The sequence below is a fragment of the Melanerpes formicivorus genome, unplaced genomic scaffold (assembly GCF_026170545.1).
Source record: "Melanerpes formicivorus ecotype bairdi unplaced genomic scaffold, bMelFor1.0.p_v2 SCAF_51, whole genome shotgun sequence".
NCBI classification, from domain to species: domain Eukaryota; kingdom Metazoa; phylum Chordata; class Aves; order Piciformes; family Picidae; genus Melanerpes; species Melanerpes formicivorus.
In genome coordinates this window covers 2,317,633-2,339,016 of record NW_027142403.1, presented here as the reverse complement: position 1 = coordinate 2,339,016, position 21,384 = coordinate 2,317,633, and the positions used below count along the sequence as shown (strand labels likewise).

Sequence of the window (21,384 nt, the reverse complement as noted above, 5' to 3'; positions counted from 1 at the left end):
CCTAGGCAAGTGGAGAGTAAGTTATCCATGGGACAGCAATGTGCCCTTGTCACCAAGAGGGCCAATGGTATCCTGGGATGCATCATGAAAAGTGTGTCCAGCAGGTCAAGGGAGGTACTTTTCTTCCTTCCTTTTTTTGCCCTGGTGAGACCACACCTGGAATACTGTGTCCAGTTCTGGGCTTCCCAATTCAAGAGAGATGGGAATCTGCTGGAGGGAGTCCAACAGTGACTGTGGGACTTGAACATCTCTCCTGTGAAGAAACACTGAGACCTGGGACTGTTTAGTCTTGAGAAGGCTGAGAGGACAGATATATAAATATCTGAGGGGTCAGTGTCAACATGAAGGTGCCAGACTCTTTTCAGTGGTGCCTGATTCTTTTCAGTGGTGCTTAATCATGGAACAAGGAACACGGGCATAGGCTGAAACACAGGAGGTTGCACCTCAACATGAGGAGAAACTTCTTTACTGTGAGGGTGATGGAGCACTGGAACAGGCTGCCCAGAGAGGCTATGAAGTCTCCTTCTCTGGAGACTAAAACCTGCCTGAATGCATTCCTGTGTGGCCTTCTCTAGGTGATCCTGCTTTGGCAGGGGGGTTAGACTCAATGATCTCTAGAGGTCCCTTCCAACCCCTAACATTCTATGAAGTATGCAAAAAAAGTGTTACTGAACAGCATAGTCAGCTTTTGGATCTAGACTAAACTAACCTCATTATTATGTTAAAACCACACCTCCTAGCAGAAAGACCCCTGCCCAAAAGAAACCCCTCACCCTATTAGCATGCACAGTGGATTTGAGGGAAACTGGACCTTAAGTGTGAAGCAAGCCAGAGACTAACTGGTGTATCTTTGCAGTGGAGAATGCCTGCCTTCTAAGACTGAAAACAAGTAGTAGAGGGTTTTCCTTCTAGTCAGATTTTACGGTATCTGGGCCTGTGGCAGCAGCAGAGCCTGCAAGTGTTGATGGGGTGCCAGGGACCCTGTGGATGCATGGGGTGGCTGAGGGAAGGAGGTGAGGTGGGTTGCTTGTCAGTGTGGTGAAACCAGTGAGCATTGAAAGGCGTGAGGTTGGCTTCCCTGGGAGCTGTGAGAGGCTACAGATGGTGAGAGGGCTGGAGCACTTCTTCAGCGAGGACAGTCTGAGGGAGTTTGTCCAGCCTGGAGAAAAGAAGGCTCCAGAGAGACCATGTAGCAGCCTTCCAGTACCTGAAGGAAGCTACAGGAAACCTGGAGAAGGACTTTATGCAAGGGCTTGTACTGATAGGATGAGGAGCAATGGTTTTAAACTAGAGCAGGGTAGATTTAGGTTAGACATTAGGAAGAAGTTCTTTACTATGAGGGTAGTGAGACATTGGAATGGGTTGCTCAGAGAAGCTGTGGATGCCTTATTCCTGGAAGTGTTTAAGACCAGGCTGGATGAGGCTCTTAGCAACCTATGTCAGGGGTTGGACCTATGGCAGAGGGGTTGGAACTAGGTATCTCTGAGGTCCCTTCCAACTCAAGCCATTCTATGATTCTGTGAGACTTAACTTTTATCCTGTCAGAAGAACACTGGTAAAGCTGTTGCTACTTTTGTGCTTACTCACAGCTTCTTCCTGGCATCCGTTTGCATATTAGTTCACAGGTGGCTTTATGAATATTTACTACCATTTCTATTGGACTCAGGGCATAGATTTGTTTGTTTGTCAAATTCTCCTGTAGGGCAGGCAGCATATTACAACATGAAAAAACCCACAGACAGTCTTTGAGCAATCCGGTGCAGTGGGAGGTGTCTCTGCCCCTGCCAGGGGCATGGGAAATAGATGATCTTTAAGGTCCCTTGCAACTGAAGCCGTTCTGTGATTCTGCGGCACAGCCGGCATGGTGGCGGCGCCGGGCAGAGCGGAGAACTACAGCTCCCATGGTGCGGCTGGGCCATGGCGGAAGAGGGCGGCAGAACTACATCCCCCAGGGCGCCCGGCGCGGCGGGGCGCAGCCCTGTCCCTCAGCACCGCGGGGCGGAAGCGGAGCGGCGGGGCTGGGGGTGTGAGCCGGCGATGGGCGGTGGGTGTCGCGCCGGGCCGGGGTCGTTGCGAGCGGAGTGTGGGAGGGGGGCTTCAGAGGCGTGGGGGCCGAGGCAATTTCCTCGGGTTGGCTGCTGCCGACGGCCCCGGTGGCAGCTGCCGGTGCCGCGGGGGCGGTTGCTCTCCGTGGCAGGGCTGTCGTCTGAGAGGCCAGAGCAAGGGGGGCGAGGGGAGGGAAAGAGAAAGGGCAGACGGCCTGGCCCCTGCCTCGTCTTGGCGGTGAAGCGTGTGGGCACCGCTCGGGGGCTGCGGCTGGTACCGGAGCGCGGCCCGGGTAGCGACCAGCTATGGGGCTCGGCGTTCGCACGGGGCGAGAGGCGTCCGTGCAGCCGGCGCTGCCTGCCCGGCGCCCATGTGCAGCACTGATCCCGGTGGGGCTGGGTGCTGCTGGCTTAAGAGCTTTTGAAGCAAATTTCCATGCCCCCACCCTCCTTCTTAATGTTTTTTTCCTTAATGAGTAACGCTGGGAGATTTCGGTGAAATAATTTCTAAGTGAAGTGATCATCTCAGACTGTTTGCTTTGCCTTCTAGGTCGCTTTTTGTGAGCTGGTGGTGTTGAAGCAGCTGAATGAATGGAACGGTTAGGGCAGATGGGAAGTTCACATTTCACGCTCTCCACTTGCCACAAGACACAAACAACATTGTGTCTCTGAAGTGACCTGGAATCATTTGAGCTGTGTGTCCTGAGGGACGCTGAGGACCTCTGAAGGTAAAAAAAACCTACTGTTTGGTAACATCCTTTCATAACCCCCTGTTGCCCTGAGTATTAAAAGGAAGATCCTGTTTGGTAGGGTTGCCAGCCTCACCTGTACACCTTCTTTTAAGCTTTCTACCTCTTCTGCTTTCCCAAAGAGCTGCCAGGTGGCAGGCATGTTTTCTGAGAAAGTGCCAGCAAACACAGCCTTCCTCTTTTGTGAGGTCAGGTGAAAGGGGTTTCTTGAAGCTGAGGGGAGTCATGCTGTAACGAGAGAGAAATAGGCATGGGTTTAGATTCCCTTCTGCCATGCTACACTAACTTCTTACAATGTTTATCCATTCTCTGGTGGTAACAGTTGATTATTTTTTCCCCCAGAACACTTGCTTTTATTCTTTTCTGTGTCTTTTCTTGCTCTTTTTTTGCCTTCTATGAGAGTCATTCCTTTGAATGGCCCTGATGGTTTGTCCTTTGCCTTCCCTTTTATCAGCTGGTGCTTTGAAACTGTTATGTCTCAATTTAAAAAAATTTATGTATTTAATAGAAGTGTAACATCCTGTGAAGCACTTCTGCTTGAGTGCCTGGTTCTTGCTGCCTTGTGTTGTCTTAAATTCATTGCATAGCTTAGTTTCAGCCATAACTTGTTTGAAATAGCTTCTGCTCTTAAAAAAAATTGGACTGGCAGTGCCATATGAACAAAGCTTCTGTGAAAACAATGGAGGATCTTGCTGGCAGCCTGTAAAGGCAAAGTGTTTCTGTTTATTATCTGTCTTTACATGTTTGTAACCAATATCATCACTGGTGGTAGTAGTAATAATGTTGATAAGTAAGCTTATTCTGAGGCACCTGCATAGAACCTTTTGTGGAGGGTGGCATAATCTGGTAAATATGTATTGTCTGTCTTCATGGCCTTCTCTGGCAACTGTTTCTTATTGACTGTGTTTACAATAGCCACTGAGCTCTGCCTGGGGCTGGAACTGTCTCTTTAGCAGAGGAGAGGACACCTCATTTAAGTGGGGATGTGTCTACTGTAGATGAGGATGCATGGAGTGAGTGGGCCAGGGTAGTTCAGTCTACTCCACTGTGGTAGGAAGAGCTTATAGTTCAGAATTTGCCTAAAGTGTTGTAGAGTTCTTCATCTTTTCTGTAACTGGTTGAAGTGTTAGGCAGAGGCTTTGAGGGGACTTTTATTATAAGGAATTGGGGGTGTGCTCTTGCCCTAGAACTGTCTTGTCTGCACTGAAAATCTCTGTGTGCTGTTTCTGGGACAAATGCCACAGAAAGCCACTTGCTTCATTTTGGGGATTATAGTCACCTCAGCTGCTTTCTACCTGTCCCTGGAGCTGTGCATTACTGGGATTGAACATCAATACATAGCCATGTCCCATTTACCAACTATGTAATGAACACTAGACAATGATTCAATTTACTGATTAGTGTTTAACCCTTCATTTTGCTGGTAATCTGCTCTTGGTGGCCATCTGACATCAGCTCTGCAAAGCCCACTGTTTGCCAATGAACAGAAGGCTGGCCAGAAGGCCTGTGGTTGTATTTTCATGGTGCTCTCATAGGGATATTTCCAGCACCAGTGTCCTGTACCTGGCAGTAGGGGTGTTACATCTGAAAGTAAGATTTTTGAGCCTGTTCTTTTAGTTCTTATGTTAGGCACAAAGCTGATGGGACTTACTGGTCGGACTTGATGATCTTTGAGGTCTTTTCCAACCTTATTGATTCTATGATTCTATGATGCTATGACTTTGTCATTGTAAACATTTAAATTAAAAGGCAGTGGCAGCAAACCAATGGCCCAGTAATGCTCTGCTTACATTCTTTTTGGCCAGACGCTGCTGTGAGGATGGAGCTTGTAGGTTCTTGCAATTCCTCCTTCCAGAAAAAGCCCTTTCCAAAGTGAGGAGTCTGTTGCCAAGGGTTTGTCTTGCAGTGAATGTGACTGCAATACAGTGGAAAATCCAGACCAGCCTGCTCACCAGCCTGTGCTGCTGCTTGCCCTATGAGTGAGTTGCCAGAGGATCTGCTCAGCTCTGAGAGCTCAGCTGAGCAGAAGCCAGACAACACAGCTTTGGTGGAGATGCCACTTCCACTGTTTGTGTTGTGAAGGGGGTGGGACCCCTCAGTGAGGTCAGATCCATACAGCGACTTGCCCTCCCTGTTCTGCTTGTCCAGTGTGCTTTGTACCTTGAACTAGATGCCAGGGTATCAAAGGATAATGGAAGTACATAAAGCAGAATGAAATGCTGCACAGAAAATTTACTCTCAAGTCTTGGCTTCTAGATAAATAAGTCCAGATACAATGTTTTCTCCCTCTCACTATTTGTGCTACCTTACAAAAGTTCACAGCTTGTGGGTTATTATTTAATTACAGTTTTGGTGTGCAGACTCTGCTCTTGTCTCAGATGGGTGCTGCTTGTCAGTTCACCCAGAATCAGCTCTGTTCTTGCTCCTTGCTAAGGATGCAGTTCCAGGGTGGGTATTACGGGGAGCATGCTTCATTTAATATGGAAATTAAGCTTAGGGAATGATATGGGTGCACATCATGTCTCCTCCCTAACTCTGCCAGCCAGTTTCAGCCAAAGAGACAGGCATATGGGAGGGAAAAGAAATAAGAATGGCATTATTAGCAGCAAATATCAGTGCCTTTGAAACTCCCTGCTTTAATTTGCACCTTGTTTCATAGTTCAGAACTTCTTACTGGCAAGTCTGACCTGAGCACTCATGTTTTATCTCATGTTTCCAGTTGTGGTTCATTCAGTTGCAAGGAAACAGGGCCAAAATATTTTGATCAAAGTATGTGGGAGAAAGGAGGGAGAATAAGCACTAGAGAAGAGCTGATTAGATAGTAGCTCATGTCACCAGGCTAGCTCCAGCTGCTGAGCTAACTCAACTGAATTCTTTTGTTGTTGTTCTTTTGGCAAGTGCATCAAGCCTGATTCATCATAATCCATAAATGTAATCAAGCACAAAAAATGCAGGAGAACAACAGGCATTGGAGAGTCCTCTGCCATACTGTACTATCTGCAAAAGGTTTCATGTGTCAGCAATCCAATCAATTCCTCATTAAAGTCACAATATTGTCATGAGCATGAGCATGTGTGCTGGCTGTGTTTTCCCATGCCTGCTTTGACCCTGGATCTACACCATTTGTGACCATGACCCTGCAAAGGAGTGCATAAATGACCCCAATACAAAGAGCCAGAGCAAAGCCCTCATGACAGCATGTGAAGGCCTTTCAGTTTTGAAGGGTCTTGTCATCTTGTTACCATGGAACAGAGCACCCCACCTGCATTTTTAGTTCTTCAGAAGTACTCTATACTCTCTATATTGTGGCATTATTGAAGCATTGAACATCGTTTTCTCAATTTGTCTTTTAGTGTTTCCTTTGTGTTCTGTCTCTAGTGCCTAGATATGGGGGTTTGGTGGGTTTTTTTTCCTCTTCCCTCAAGGCATTCCAACACCTTGGCATGGCTGCCCTTTGTGAACAGTCTGGAAGAGCTTTTTTGGCATGCTCGTGGTTCTTATCTTTGCTGTAAATACAAGCTGTAAAAGCCGTATGGGATGGCAGGCTAAAAATAACTTCTACCCTTGGTAATCTCTTAAGGAAAGATAAGTCTTCTGCCTGGGTGCTCTGGATGGATTCTCCGTGCTTCCCTGTAGTCAGGATCACAAATGGCAGTGAGCTGTGCCATCTGCTTTGGGGGCAGAGTTGGCTGTTGCTCTGTCAGTTGTTGTCACGGAGAGAGAAGCTAGCTCCATGTGGCTGGGAGGAAAGTGATACCCATGTCCTGAAATCACAGATCCAGTGGATGCTCACCAGCACAGTGGGCTCATTCTGAGTTCCTTTGATTCCAGCATGTTGGAAAAGGAAAGTATGCATATCCTGAGGGGATGTGGCATGAGAGGAATCATAGAATCATTTCAGTTGGAAAGGACCTTTGAGATCATGGACTCTGACCGTTATCTATCTACCAAGGCTGGTGCTAAACCATGTCCTTCAGCACCACATCTCTGCATCTTTTAAATACCTCCAGGGGTGTGTATTCAACCACCTCCTTGGGGAGCCTATTGCAGTGTTTAATAACCCTTTCAGTGACCGAGTTTCTTCAAATATCCAATCTAAACCTCCTCTGGTCCAACTTGAGGCCATTTCCTCTTGTCCTTATCACTTGCTACTAGGGAGAAGAGATTGACACCCATCCCACTACAACCTTCTTAGTATGTATGTTTGGCTTTGAGTACTTTCTCCTGAAGCTCTATACACTTTTCTGATCAGGGATGTAGATGTCCATATTTACATGGATTTACTTTCTCCTGAAGAATGCCCACACCAGCTGAAATACACCTGACAGGTACATGTAGAAAATACAAAGACAAGGATTTGACATTTGAAACAATGCATATTCCTCATGCCAAAGTGAAATGGCATTTCTAATTGTTGTATTTGGCATTTCTGTCATGCTGCTTGAAAGGGACTTCATCGTGGTGACACAGTGGCCTTCCAGTATCTGATGGGGGCCTACAGGAAAGCTGGGAAGGGACTTGTTACAAGGGCTTGTAATGATAGGATGAGAGGGAATTAATTGAAGTTTGAGGAGGGCAGTTTTAGACTGGATATCAGAAAGAAATTCTTTACAGTGAGAGAATAGTGAGACACTAGAATAGGTTGCCCCAGGGGGTGTGTGTGTGGATGCTCCCTCCCTGGAGGTGCTCAAGGCCAGATTGGATGAGGTCTTGAGCACCCAGGTCTAGTGGGGAGGCCTCCCTGCCCACGGTAGGGAGGGGGTTTGGAACTAGATGATCTTCAAGGTCCCTTCCAACCCACACCATTCCATGATTCTGTGTCACAATTTTGACACTGCCAGGGTAACTTTGCCTTTACTGTCAGAGGAGTTACTCACTTGTCCTTCTCTTCCCTTACAGTGACGAGGGCGCAATGATGGACAACCGCTTTGCGACAGCGCTAGTAATAGCTTGTGTGCTCAGCCTCATCTCCACCATCTATATGGCAGCTTCCATTGGCACTGACTTCTGGTACGAATACCACACCCTGCTCCCAGCTGAGAACATTAGTGAAGCTGGTAGGAGCATCTGGGAGGAATTTGTCAGCGAGGAGGCAGATGAGAAGACCTACACAGATGCGCTCTTCAGGTGCAATGGCACGGTTGGATTGTGGCGGAGGTGTATCACCGTACCCAAAAACTCACACTGGTACAGCCCACCAGGTATCTCCAGAGCAATTATTGCTTGCTTCCCTAGTTGGCCTGTGCTAACTTCTTCAGAACATATTCTTGCCTTACTTCTAGCTTGTGTGGTGTTCTTTTAATACAGCCGGTCTAAATATTTAACGACGCGAAAGGCCGAGTAGTCTGTGGCTGTCAGTGTCGCACACTCTGCATCTGACACGTGATACTTGATCTAAATTTAGTCTGGCATAGCTTTGTTGTGGTTTTGCATCTCCTTTCCAATGGGGACTACAGTTACAGTTGCTTTGCCAGTCACTGTCCTCTTAGGAGCAGCCCTGGGATCCATCGGTGGCATAAAGATACTAATTTTATCAAGGGGGCAATCACTCACTCCTTTATCAAGGGGGCAATCACTCCTTTATCAAGGGGGCAATCACTCCTTTATCAAGGGGGCAATCACTCCTTTTAGTTAGTTGCTCACTTTGCTCACTTCTGACAAGTGTCCCACTGTTGCATCAGCACATGTTGCATTTCTTGTGCCATAGTGCTGGGTGTGAAAGGAAGTATTTTTACTGTTAATTCACAGCGGTTGGGGGCTAAAAAAACTGTGATGAGCAATTATTTCAGAGTAGATTCTGGGTATTTGGTGGGGAGTGTGAAACCCATCATTTAGAACACACTTGAAAATGCTTCTCTGGTCCCTTCCAACCCTGAGTGATACTGTGATACTATGAAAAGGCATTACATTGAATACTCTTTTTTTGGTCCTATTTCTCTCTAATGAAAATACTTACTTTGCAGGAAGCTTAAAACAGCTCTGCTCAGTAGTGTTCTAGAAGCAAAATCTGAGGCATAACACAGGGAGGAATTTAAAGAAGCAGGTATTTTTCTGTGCTTTAAATAGTGCTTTCTGTCCCATTTTTGAATGAGATGTTTGGTGTGATACTATATTCTGCACATGGAGATACACACAGCTTTTTTAAGGGACTCCTAAGAACAAGGCTGTGTGACAACATAGTTGAGCATCCTATGCCATATTTCTTTCCCAGCCTGTCAAGCATGGCCTAGTTCTCTGTGGATAACTGAGGTAAGTTTGAAGATTATCATAGTATCATTCAGGGTTGGAAGGGACCACAAGGATCATCTAGTTCCAACCCCCCCGCCATGGGCAGGGACACCCCACATTAGATCAGCCTGGCCAGAGCCTCATCCACCTCCACGGACGGGGCCCCAACCACCTCCCTGGACAGCCCATTCCAGGGCTTCACCACTCTCATGGTGAAGAACTTCCTCCTCACCTCCAGCTTGAATCTCCCCACCTCCAGCTTCATTCCATTCCCCCTAGTCTTATAACTACCTGATATCCTAAGAAGTCCTTCCCCAGCCTTCTTGTAGCCCCCTTCAGATACTGGAAGGCCACAATTAGGTCACCTCGGAGCCTTCTCTTCTGCAGACTGAACAGCCCCAACTCTGCCTGTTTCAGTGTTCTCCCTCATGGTACAGATTTCCCTCATCCTACAGATTATTTTGAGAGGTATTTTTTTCTCTAAAATGATTTTTTTTCTCTAATTTTTTTTCTCTAAGGACCTTACCAGCTTAAATGATTGGCAAAGGAGGACCTGAAGGGGAGTATGCTAGGGAAACAGTATCACAGTATCACCAAGGTTGGAAGAGACCTCAAAGATCGAGTCCAACCTGACATCTAACAGTGGTTTTTTTCCTCCTTTTTTGTCCCCCCAGAAACTGACATGACTACAAACTGCATCAGTTTTTCCCTCTCTGATCAGTTTATGGAGAAGTACATAGAGCCTGGAAATCACAACAGTGGCACAGATTTGAATCGAACTTGTAAGTGTCTTTCAATTCTGGCAGGTAAACAAGTAGGATGGGAAAAAAAATAGAGAGGCATTTTACACACACAGTCACCAGTGAGGAAAGCATCTGTGTCTTGGCAGTGTTTGTTTCACAGTAGCACAGGCAGCAGGTCAAAAGTTTGAAAGAAAAGCTTAGATGTGCTAGTAAAGGTTTTGCCCATGACTGCAACATAGGAATTTGGAAGCCAGCAAATGAAGTTCTTCCTACCTCAGTGGAGCCTCTGGCCCTTTCTGGCTATGAATGTAGAAGATCTGATGGAGCAGAAGCAGCATGGATAGGAGCAAATATAATATGAAAAAAATTAATCATTGTTTTGGTTGGGAAAGGACTCTGAGATCATAGAGTCTAACCATCCACCTAACACCACCATGGGCATTAAACCACATCCCAAACACTTTTCTTGAACAGCTGCATAAACAGAGACTCCACCACCCCCTTGGGCAGCCTGTTCTAATGCCTGACCACTCTTTTTCCCAATATCCAATCTCAAACCCGTTTGGTGCAGTTTCAGGCACAATTTCAGGTCACAATGATGGTGTAAGAATCTCAGTTTCTAGCACTTCTTCAGCAAACTTTTTGTATGTGTTTCTTTCACCTACAGATCTCTGGCGGTTACAGTTTCTCCTGCCCTTTGTCAGCCTTGGCCTCATGTGCTTTGGGGCTCTGATTGGGCTCTGTGCTTGTGCCTGCCGCAGCCTTTATCCTGCCATCGCCACTGGAGTCCTCCATTTCCTAGCAGGTAGGTCTCTTGCCATCCACCTTCCTTCCTCCAGAAGCATGTAGTGACAGCCAGAGCACTCAAGTGGTGAACCATAGAATAGCTTCAGTTGGAAGGGACCTTAAAGATCATCTAGTTCCAACCCCTCTGCCATAGGCAGGGGCACCTCCCACTAAACCAGATTGCTCAAAGCCTCATCCAGTCTGATGTTAAACTCCTCCAGGGATGAGGCACCCACAGCTTTTCTGTACAACCCTTTCCACTGTCTTACCACCAATAGAATAGAATAGAATAGACCAGACCAGACCAGGTTGGAAAAGACCTTTGAGATCATCAAGTCCAACCCATCACCCAACACCATCTTATCAACTAAACCATAGCACCAAGTGCCTTATCCAGTCTCCTCTTAAACACCTCCACCACCATCCTGGGCAGCACATTCCAATGGCCAATCACTCTCTCTGTGAAGAACCTCTTCCTAACATCCAGTCTAAACGTCCCCTGGTGCAGCTTGAGACTGTGTCCTCTTGTTCTAGTGCTGGTTGTCTGGGAGAAGAGACCAACCCCCACCTGTCTACAACCACCCTTCAGGTAGTTGTAGACAGCAATAAGGTCTCCCCTGAGCCTCCTCTTCTCCAGGCTAAGCAACCCCAGCTCCCTTCTTCTTGATGTGCAGTCTAAATCTGCTCTGCTCCAGTTTAAAACTATTGCCTCTTGTCCTATCACCATAGGCCCTAAGAAAAAGTCCCTTTCCAGCTTCTCTGTAGGCCCCCTTCAGGTACTGGAAGGCTGCTGAAAGGTCATTGTGCTTTGTTCATTTTGCTTTGCTGCTTCCTTCCCCAGGGCTTTGTACACTGGGCCTGGTTGGCTGCTACGTAGCTGGGATTGAGCTGCTCCATAAGAAGCTGCCCCTGCCTGCCGATGTGAGGGGTGAATTTGGCTGGTCTTTCTGCTTAGCCTGTGTCTCGGCACCTTTGCAGTTCATGGCAGCTGCTCTGTTCATCTGGGCAGCTCGCACCAACAGGAAGGAATTCACGCTCTTGAAAGCCTACCGTGTAGCATGAGTGCTGCTACCCCCGGATGGGGTTTCCATGTCATGGTCTCTTCTTCCCCCAGCCCTTACTACTACTACATTTATTTTTTTAACCTTCTAGTTAGAATTTTATCTTCTACTGCATGCTTCTTGCCAGGTCAGACAATTTCACCTGCAGGCCCTGAAGACAAAGTCCTCTGGGCTAGATGACCAAACTCTGCCAGAAGTCTGCAGAACTTGAACAAGTTTTTAAATTGTTGTTTTCTTGGGGTTGTTTTCTTGTTGGGTTTGGGGTTTTTTTTGTAAGAATTACTGTCATTTTTAAAGTTTCATTTGGTTGTTGACTGGCCCCTTGGTTAGATGTACATGCCCCTTCCTGATTTTATCACCCTGTTAGCCTGGAGGAAAGAGGAGTGGTGGGGGGTAGAAGAGAGATAGGAAAAGGCTGGATGAAGGGAGGCAGAAATGGGAGCTTCAGTGCATAAATTACGAACCATGAGGAGTTGTCTGCTGTGTGACCCAAGCAGGCAGTGCCCTCAGAGAGCACCCAAGAGACATAGTGGAACTGAAACCTCTGTTATGGAAAAGCTGTGGCTAGATCAGTCCTGGCAGCTCAGCTTTGGGTCTCTTCCTCTCACTAGCTGAGTACTTTTCATGGCTTCTGCCAAAACTGATGCAAGAAGGGCAGCTGGTGTGAGTGTGCCAGCACAGCACACCATCCTGAACACAGGCTCTGCACTTGCCTTTGCCAAGGAGTGGGATAAGTTGGCCCATGTGGAGCTTTGTGCTGCTCTAGCTACAACTGCTTCCAGGACCCAGGCTAGTTTGGTATCTGCCCTGTACGTGATTGTGCACTCTAATCTTAACTTGTGGTGCTTTTGCTTGCTGTGAAATAAGGCTTGTGTTGAAAGTGACCCTTCACAGGTTTGTTTTTACTTCAGTTCAGTGTGTGTATATGTACATATATAAACTTTTTAAAGCTTGTTTATCCTCTGTGGCACACAACCTGGTTTTTTTAAAAGGTGCTGCTCTTTCCCCATCTTGCCCTAAACCTGTTGTTTCCACAAAGTAATAATAAAGAAGATCAGAAATTTTCAACTTTGCATTCATCTGATGGGAGGGTGAGGGAATGGCCTGCAGTGAGTTTTCCATGGGGAAAGAAAAGCTGTTCAGTCTGGAGAAGAGAAGGCTCCCAGGTGACCTAATTGTGGCCTTCCAGTATCTGAAGGGGGCCTACAGGAAGGCTGGGGAAGGACTTCTCAGGATCTCAGGTAGTGATAGGACTAGGGGGAATGGAATGAAGCTGGAGGTGGGGAGATTCAGGCTGGATGTGAGGAGGAGGTTCTTCCCCATGAGAGTGGTGAAGCCCTGGAATGGGTTGTCCAGGGAGGTGGTTGAGGCCCCATCCCTGGAGGTGTTTAAGAGCAGGCTGAATGAGGCTCTGGCCAGGCTGATCTAGTGTGGGGTGTCCCTGGCCATGGCAGGGGGGTTGGAACTAGATGATCCTTGTGGTCCCTTCCAACCCTGACTGATACTATGATACTATGAAGTCTAGATCATGCTCTTGTTCTAAGGGAAATGTTTAAGAAATGAAGATTCATAGGTTGGTTTGGGTTGGAAGGGACCTTAAAGATCTTCTAGTTCCAACCCCCCTGCCTTGGGCAGGGAAACCTTTCACTAGACCTGGTTGCTCAAGGCCTTTATCCAACCTGGCCTTGCACACCTCCAGGGAGGGGGCATGCATGACCTCTCTGGGCCACCAGTTCCAGTGTCTCGCCACCCTCACTGTAAAGCATGTAAAGATGTTTGGGTAGATTAGTTTCTTTAAAAAATCACATTCTTGGGCTCCTGCCAATCTAAAATTTTCCTCCTGCTCAGCACTGGGGGAGGGGGGTGCAACACCCTAAAGTTTTTAATTAGTTCACAGCTTCTGCACTTATTTGGGGTCTGTGTTGATAGGTTGGACTTGATGATCCTCGAGGTCCTTTCCAACCTAAGTTATACTGTGAGACTGTGATATTTCTTCTACATCAGTACAGCTTCAGCCAGACTGAGGGGCGCTTCTTAACTAGAAAAGTTCCAAGACTGAATTGTTTAATTCTGAGGCCTTAATTCCCCTTACTCCATGGCTAACAGGACAATTATGTCTTAGAAGAAATAAACCCTGACAGAAATGAGTATGTCTGGGATGGCAAGGATTCTGTGAAACCCTGTTGATGAGAATGACCTGGAGATTGGCATTTTTCTCTCACAGCTGGCTTTTGGATGTCTTAGTTGGGGTTTTGTTGTTGGTTGTTTTGCTTGATCAGGTTTCTTGGGTTTGGATTTGGTTTGGTTTGGGGTTTTCTGTTACTCCTTCTTGTTTTTTTGTTTTTTGGATAATAATTCTGTGGGAGGTTGGTTTGATTTTTCACTAAGTGCTCCTACCCAGGCCATGTTTGCTGGGTCAGCAAACAGCCCCAGTCACCACTTCCCTGACAGTCAGGGCCATCTCTGAGTATCATTGATGTAAGTACTTATTTATTTAATAGTGTGTGATAGGGATCAACCTACTTCTCTTTTTATTGTTATCTTTTCAGTCTTTACAAAATGAAACAGCAGTAGGCTGTTCAAGATTATCTTCATTCTCTTGCTGTTGAGTAATTTTTTTCTTCACCTTTCCTCTTGAACCAGGTTCTTTCCCTATTCACAGTGTCCAGGCCAGTTCTAACCCCCTGATAAGGGATGTGGTACTTCTGTGCAATATCTGAGAGTACATGGAAATCCATGCAGCTGATGTGTACTGATACAAGTGCTTTTTCAGAGTAATTTTTATCTAGGTAGATAAGGCCTCTCTGCTCATCTGGTCTCGTGCCTTGTTTGTCAGAAATAATAGAGCATGCAAACCTCAGCTTGAGTCAAAAGGATTGGAAGATGCAGTTCTGCAATTTGAGAGGAACCCTTGCCTGGCTATCTCATTTAGTACAGTTTGGGGTTGTTTGGATTACATAAGGTGTGATTTAATCATAGAAAGTTAGGGAATGGAGGGAACCTCTAGAGATCATTGAGTCCAACCCCTCCGCCAAAGCAGGATCACCTAGGGCAGGCCACATAGGAGTGCATCCAGGCAGGTTTTGAAAGTCTACAGAGAAGGAGAAACTTCAAGCTCTTTGGGCAGGCTGTTCTAGTGCCCTATCACCCTCTTTTAAAAGAAGTTTCTGCTCATGTTGAGGTGGAACTTCCTGTGTTCCACCTTAAACCCATTGTTCTTTGTTCTATTACTGGGCACCACTGAAAAGAGCCTGGCACCTTCATCCTGACACCCACCCCTCAGATATTTATAGACATTAATGAGATTCCCTCTGAGCCTTCTCTTCTCAAGACTAAACAATGCCAGGTCTCTCAGTCTTTGCTCATAGGAGAGATGTTCAAGTCCTGCAGTCATCCTCACAGCTCTGTGTTGCACTCTCTCCAGTAGATCCCTGTCTGTCTTGAACTGGGCAGTGCAGAGCAGGACAAAGTATTCCAGGTGTGGTCTCACCAGGGCGGAGTAGAGGGAGGGGAGAACCTCCCTTGACCTGCTGGACATCCTTTTCTTGATGCACCCCAGGATACCATTGGCCCTCTTGGTGACAAGGGTGCATAGCTGTGCCATGGATCACTTGATCTGAACAGTGGCAGTCCTGTGTGCTTCCTCTTGTACCAGACACCAGTTTTTCTGAGCTGTAAATCTGTTTCCGAATGTTAACCTTCTTGCTTCCAAAAGAAGGATTGTTACAGAGAGAAAATGAAATGTTAGGGGTGCTGTCAAGTCCTCTGTGTTTTTATCTGTCAGCAAAACCCAGATTGCCTGCTTTTGTGTCTCAGATAAAGGCTGCTTTTTTATCTCTGCCCTGAAATGAAGAAAACAAGCGTTAATTGATCCTCGATTTGAACCACTTAACTAAAATGAAGGTGCCTTTCAGGGTTTGGTTTTGTTGGTGGGTTGGGGTTTTTTCCCTTCATTCTTGTGTAATGATTTCTTCATGAAAAACAAAGTTCAGCAAGAGGCAGGTTTCATACAGGAAGAGGGTTAGCCCTCTGTTGTCTGGGGTAGTGGATCTGCATGCTTACAGCTGGCCTGCTTTGTAACTCTGCTCAAGGTGCAAAGGGAGCAGGAAGAGTTCTCAGACTGGTGGTGTTGAGGAGAACGAAAAACCAGAGCAGGCACTGAGGATGGAGTAACTCTATAAAAGAAGTGGTTAAGTGCACTAGCAAATACTGAGACACACCCCTCATACAAAGTATGGGGGTACAGGCCCTGGTGGTTCCTCATGCCACATTCAGAGTTTGACTGCATTCAGGAGGAGCTTGAGGCCTGTGGGTATGTCTGTGGTCACGTGCATGTGCAAATGCAGACACCCTTGCTCAGAAAAGTGAAGAGCAGTCCAACTCTGGGACAAAGTGGTGAGATCAAAGGCTGATTGATGTTCCTTGATATTTTGTGGTCTGCCCATGGGAGATGTTCACTGATACTGGTTGGGTGTTGGAGATGGGGATGGGGCAGATACCTACAGTGAGATCAAAAGAGATGAAAACAAGGGATGTCCTTATGTGTCTGTGTGCACAGGGGAAATGGCACACATCTCTAGCTAGCTGCATGGGCCAGTGAAAGTCTAAGAGAAGGTATACGAAAGGAAAAGGAGAAACTGGAGGAGAAGTCCTGTCAGACTGAGCATGAGAACTGGGGGTGTTTGACACTACAGCAGTATAGAGCAGAACAAAGAATTACTTAGTTGTGTATAGGGAACAGTTCACCACTTAGGAAAGGAAAAATATGTTGTGGGTGCAAGTGCTAGCAGTGTCTTGGATGGCCTAAGGGGCCCTTGTAATCTCTTGCCATGCCAGAAACTTTGTGTAGTGGTCTAGTTTTCTGTCTGGATTGTCTGTTGGCCAGGTTGTCCTTTCCCTGTGGAAGGTCTGTGGCAGTTTTTGCTACAGTGATAATGAATGCTCCTTCTTCCCCCATCCAAAATGCTCTGAAGTGTGTTTTGAGAAAGGTGTTTGGGTTTTTTTTTGGCTGGGTTTGTTTTTTCCCCCCTGTTGTCCCTTATGGTTGGCATCAAGCTATGTACCAGCTCACAGTCTGTCTCTTGCAGTGCTGTTGTAGTTCTGATTCAAGGCAATGACTTCTGAGTATCTCTCCTTTACTCACCAGCATTGTGGGTACTCAACCAGCACTTGCTATTCAAAGAAATTCTGAAATGTCAGCAGCTCATCTCAGCCCACCTCTATCTCTCTGTATTTCCTGCTTGAGTAGATTGTGTATCTCAACAGAGAGGATAACATCTTGAAGCTCCTTTTTTGTTTGTTGGGGTTTTTTCCTCATTTCCTCAGGAATAGCAAGTTTTGTGCTTGAGCTTCCTTGTAACCTGGTTTCTAAGGGTGCTTACTGCTGACTTCTGTTGGTGTAGAGTATTAATCTTGCCCTATCTTTTTAAGCTACAGCTTGCAAAACTAGAGAGTGCAAAGTGAAGCCTTTGTTCAAGTTTGGGTTCAGATGCTTGACAGTGAAAGAATGGATGCTCTGCAGCTGAAAGCCTGTGTAGGTATCTGGAGATGGCAATAACAGCCATGTGCAAAATTACACTTCAGAATACAGGAGTTAAGCAGGTTGGAAAAGGCCTCAGAGATCATCAAGTCCAACCTATCACATGCAGCTCTCTGCCTAGTGACCCATGCCAAACCTTTACACAAGTTGATGACCGCTGAAAAGAACCTGACAGCAATACAATTTATTCTGCTCTTCTCTCTTCCTCCCTTCTAAAATTGATGCTTTTGAAAATAACCCTAGGGAGGGTGTTTTATTTATGGAGCAGGTTGGAGCAACGAGTGGCAGGCACCTCTCTGCTCCATCCTTTCTGTGCACAGACAGGAGTGAAGATGATGATTGGTTTTTTGCAGGGGATCCAAGCATCTCTAGCCTTGTGGGGTTTTTTTTCTGAGGTAAAGACTGAACATTTTCAACAAACCAAAGGTTTAATGAAGGTTAGCTATCACTTCATCAGAACTCTTCTGAGCAACAATAATTCATTATTTCTTTCAATAGCCACCTGTCTTTCCCCAGGTTTCTGAAGGCTTCTACCCACCTTTTTTGAAGTGTCTCTTAGCATTTACTGGGTTTGGAATATTGTGTTTCTTAGACTGATGCTTGCAGAGAAGATAACCTGCTGTTGTATTTTGTGTCACTGTCTCATAAGAGGAAACATTTAACATGTATTACTTTTTAGTGGACCTACCCATTACATTTGGGCTAGTTCTTGTGTGGTAGTTGATTATGGTTAGAGCCTTTCCCAGCAGGGTCCAACCATGATGTGCTAGGATTTTGTTCTTGGGCTAAACTACTGAGTTAATACTGCCCTGAGGGATGGAGATGGGCTTTCCTTCCTCAGAGGCCAGGCACAGTTTATGTCTAGCTAGTTTGATTCTTTGGGTGACTGCTCTGCAGAGTCTGCTCTCCAGCAGTGTTGGCTGGGTGACCATGGCAATACATTCTTACGTTAAATGGCCTCTGTGTAAATTCACTGAGAAGCCTCCCTCATTATCAGAGGGTTTGCTTGTGACAAACACATACAGGGAGCACCAAAGCTGACCATCTGGTATGGCTTATGCTGATGCTGATGTAATCATTGATTGACTCCACCAGTTAATCAAGCTGATACATGTTTCAGAGGCCTGGCTGGGTGAGCCCAGGGGTGTGCTGGTGTGGCAGTGCAGGGCAGGTGCTTATTTGCTGCAATGCCTCAGCTCTGCCAAAGCCTTCCTGCTTATGGGTGACGCTGATAGTAGACGCTGGAGAACTGGTTCCACAGCCTCTCCATGGCCTTCCTGGGTTCCAGCCCTGCACTGGACTGTGCTCCCTCACCACTGCTGATTCAGGGTCACAGAATGTTAGGGCTTGGAAGGGAACTGCAAAGATCATCAAGTCCAACCCCCTGCCAGAGCAGGACTATAGACTCTAGCACAGATCGCACAGGAACGAATCCAGATGGGTCTTGAAAGTCTCTAGAGAAGGAGACTCCCTAATTTAAACAGACTGCTTTGGTGGGTGACCTTGTGATCCCAGTGACTTTAGTCCAGTCATCTGTCCAACCCTCATTAAATTGCTTTGGTTGAAAAAGGGTGGGGCTTGTCTACACCAGGAATAAGACCTGCTTTCTGGGGCTGTTGCAGTAGTTTCTTTGGCAAACAAATCCCTTTTGTTTTGCACTCAAGTGACCCATTTAACTGGTTTTGATTTGCATTTTGATGTTCGCTTCCACACAAGACAACAGCAGCAGTGATATAAAATCACAACATCTGCTCAGTGCTACAACTGCTTGGGTTCACTAAAGGTCTTCAGGCTCTGGAAAGTGATTTCACCATCCCCCATGAATGGTGTAAGTAGCGAGATGCTGCTGGGGGAGTCACTGCTGCCTCCCAGTGCTGAACTGGGAAGTGAGGCAGGAGATGCTGGTGAGTGGGACATGGGTTGCTGCAGCAAATGAGCAGTCCCTGCCAGCAGGTCTGGAGCAGCTTCACCATTCTGCTTAACCCATTGCAAATCTGCCCAGGAACAGCACTTGGACAGCTTTGGTAACTGTGTGTGAGACAGTACAGACAATACTCAGTGATTCCCCTTGCAGGCCTGGGGCTGAAGAGGAGACTGTAGCAGCAACAGCTGTCCTTTGCAGGGAGCACAAGGAAGTGTGTAGGTTATGGAGAGAGGAGGTCAAACCTGTTCTGGAGCAGACAGGTCTGTTTTACCTGCATGAACCTTTGTGTGCTGACAAGAGTGTCATCACCCACGTGATAGGAGTGTTATTGCCCTTCTCTATCTCCTTGCTTCCTTCTCCCAGTTTCTGCACTGATTTCAGGGCATCACAGGGTGTTAGGGGTTGCAAGGGACCTCTGGACATCGTCGAGTCCAACCCCCTTGCCAGAGCAGGACCATAGAATCTAGAGCTGGTCACACAGGAATGCATCCAGCCAGGACCTGAAAGTCTCCAGGGAAGGAGACTCCACAGCCTCTCTGGGGAGCCTGTTCCAGTGCTCTGCGACCCTTACAGCAAAGAATTTCTTCCTCATGTTGAGATGGAACTTCCTGTGCTGTAGTTTACATCCATTGCCCCATGTCCCATTACAGGGCACAAGTGAGAGGAGGCTGTCCCTTCCTTCTTGACACCCAGCTCTCAAATATTTATATACATTTGTGATATCCCTTCTTAGTCTTCTCCTCTCCAGACTAAAAAGCCCCAGGTCTTCTCCTCTCCTCATTCTCTGTCTTTCATAGCCTGCTTTACCACAATAAACAAACTAGCTGCTGGCTTCAGAGACACATTGGGCCATACTCAGAGGACCTTAAATCTGTTCACATCCCAGTTACACACCCAGCTGGAAGCCTAAGGTCAGCTAACTGGAAATGCTAGGCATAGGACCATATGTTAGTGCATGCAGCTATGGCTGTGAATGCCTTTAAAAGCTCTGGCACCCTTGTTGTTATGGCCTGGATGCTGTTGGCTTTGCTCTGCCAGGTGCTCAGCTTATGGGCTACTTTATCTGCCTCCAGTGTTCACAGAATGAGAAATAAGACCTTAATTTGCAGTAAAAGATTTATGTAGTGCAGCCTGGCCTAAAGGAGCTCCTGTTCCTGCCAGCTATCTGCTTCTGTTACACACCATGCTCTAGGTCATCTTCACCCCAGGAGATGCCAGCAGGGAGCTGATAGTTTCTTCATATTTGAGCATTGTTCATGTTCAACAGGCTGGCAAGGAAGCAGGGATCAACTGATGGAGCAGTAAAGGAAAACCTCTGTGGTGCCATCATGCACAGTGCAAAGATTCTGGTCTAGAGGTAAAGACAGTTTGTGGGGAAATTTTTTTTCCCCAGAGATTTTTAGATTAACTGCTAGAGTTTCTAGCAATTATCAGTATCTTCATCAACAGTATAAAGGCAGTGAGACTGAGGGCACCCTCAGCAAATTTGCAGGAGATACCAAGCTGAGTGGTGTGGTTGGTAAGACTGAAGGGCAGGATGCCATCCAGAGGGACCTGGACAGGCTGGAGAGGAGAGCTGAGGAGAATCTCATGGGGCTCACAATCCCCAATACAGGTTGGGGGATGACAAGGTTAAGAGCAGCCCTGCAGAAAAGAACTTGGGGGTACTGGTGGATGAGAAGCTGGACATGAGCCAACAATGTGCACTCACAGCCCAGAAGGCCAATTGCATCCTGGGCTGCATCAAAGTAAGTGTGACCAGGAGGCTGAGAGAGAGGTGATTCTGCCACTGCTCTGCCCTGCTGAGACCTCACCTGGATCTGGGGCCCCAACACAAGAAGGACGTGGGCCTGCTGGAGCAGGTCCAGAGGAGGGTCACAAAGAGGCTGTAGCACCTCTAGTGTGAAGTTGGTGTTGTTCAGCCTAGAGAAGAGAAGGCTCTGGGGAAACCTCATAGCTGCATTTCAGTATCTGAAGAGGACCTACAGGAAGGGTGGGTCAGGGCTGTTTACAGGGGTCTATAGGGATGGGATGTGGGGTAATGGTTTTAAACTAGACCAGGGTAGATTTAAGTTAGACATAGGAGTAAGTTCTTCACAATGAGGGTGGTGAAATACTGGAACAGGTTTCCCAGAGATGTGGTGGAGGCCTCATCCCTGCAGACATTTGAGGTCAAACTTGATGGGGCCCTAAGCAGCCTGATCTGGCTGGAGGTGTCCCTGCTCACTGCAGGGGTGGTGGACAAGATGACCTTTGAGGGTTCCTTCCAACCCAATGCATTCTGTGAATTATGGGAGTCACCTTTGTCT

At 46.9% G+C, this 21,384-nt stretch overlaps 1 protein-coding gene across 1 annotated transcript; it reads left to right on the top strand.

Moving 5' to 3' along the window:
- Positions 1–1,959: 1,959 nt before the first annotated feature.
- CLDND1 (claudin domain containing 1) lies at positions 1,960–12,680 on the top strand. Its single transcript, XM_068160602.1, has 6 exons — positions 1,960–2,044; positions 2,596–2,773; positions 7,694–7,995; positions 9,697–9,804; positions 10,433–10,570; positions 11,393–12,680. The coding sequence occupies exons 3-6, from the start codon at positions 7,707–7,709 to the stop codon at positions 11,611–11,613; spliced, it is 756 nt and encodes a 251-aa protein (XP_068016703.1). The 5' UTR covers positions 1,960–2,044; positions 2,596–2,773; positions 7,694–7,706; the 3' UTR covers positions 11,614–12,680.
- Positions 12,681–21,384: the final 8,704 nt, after the last annotated feature.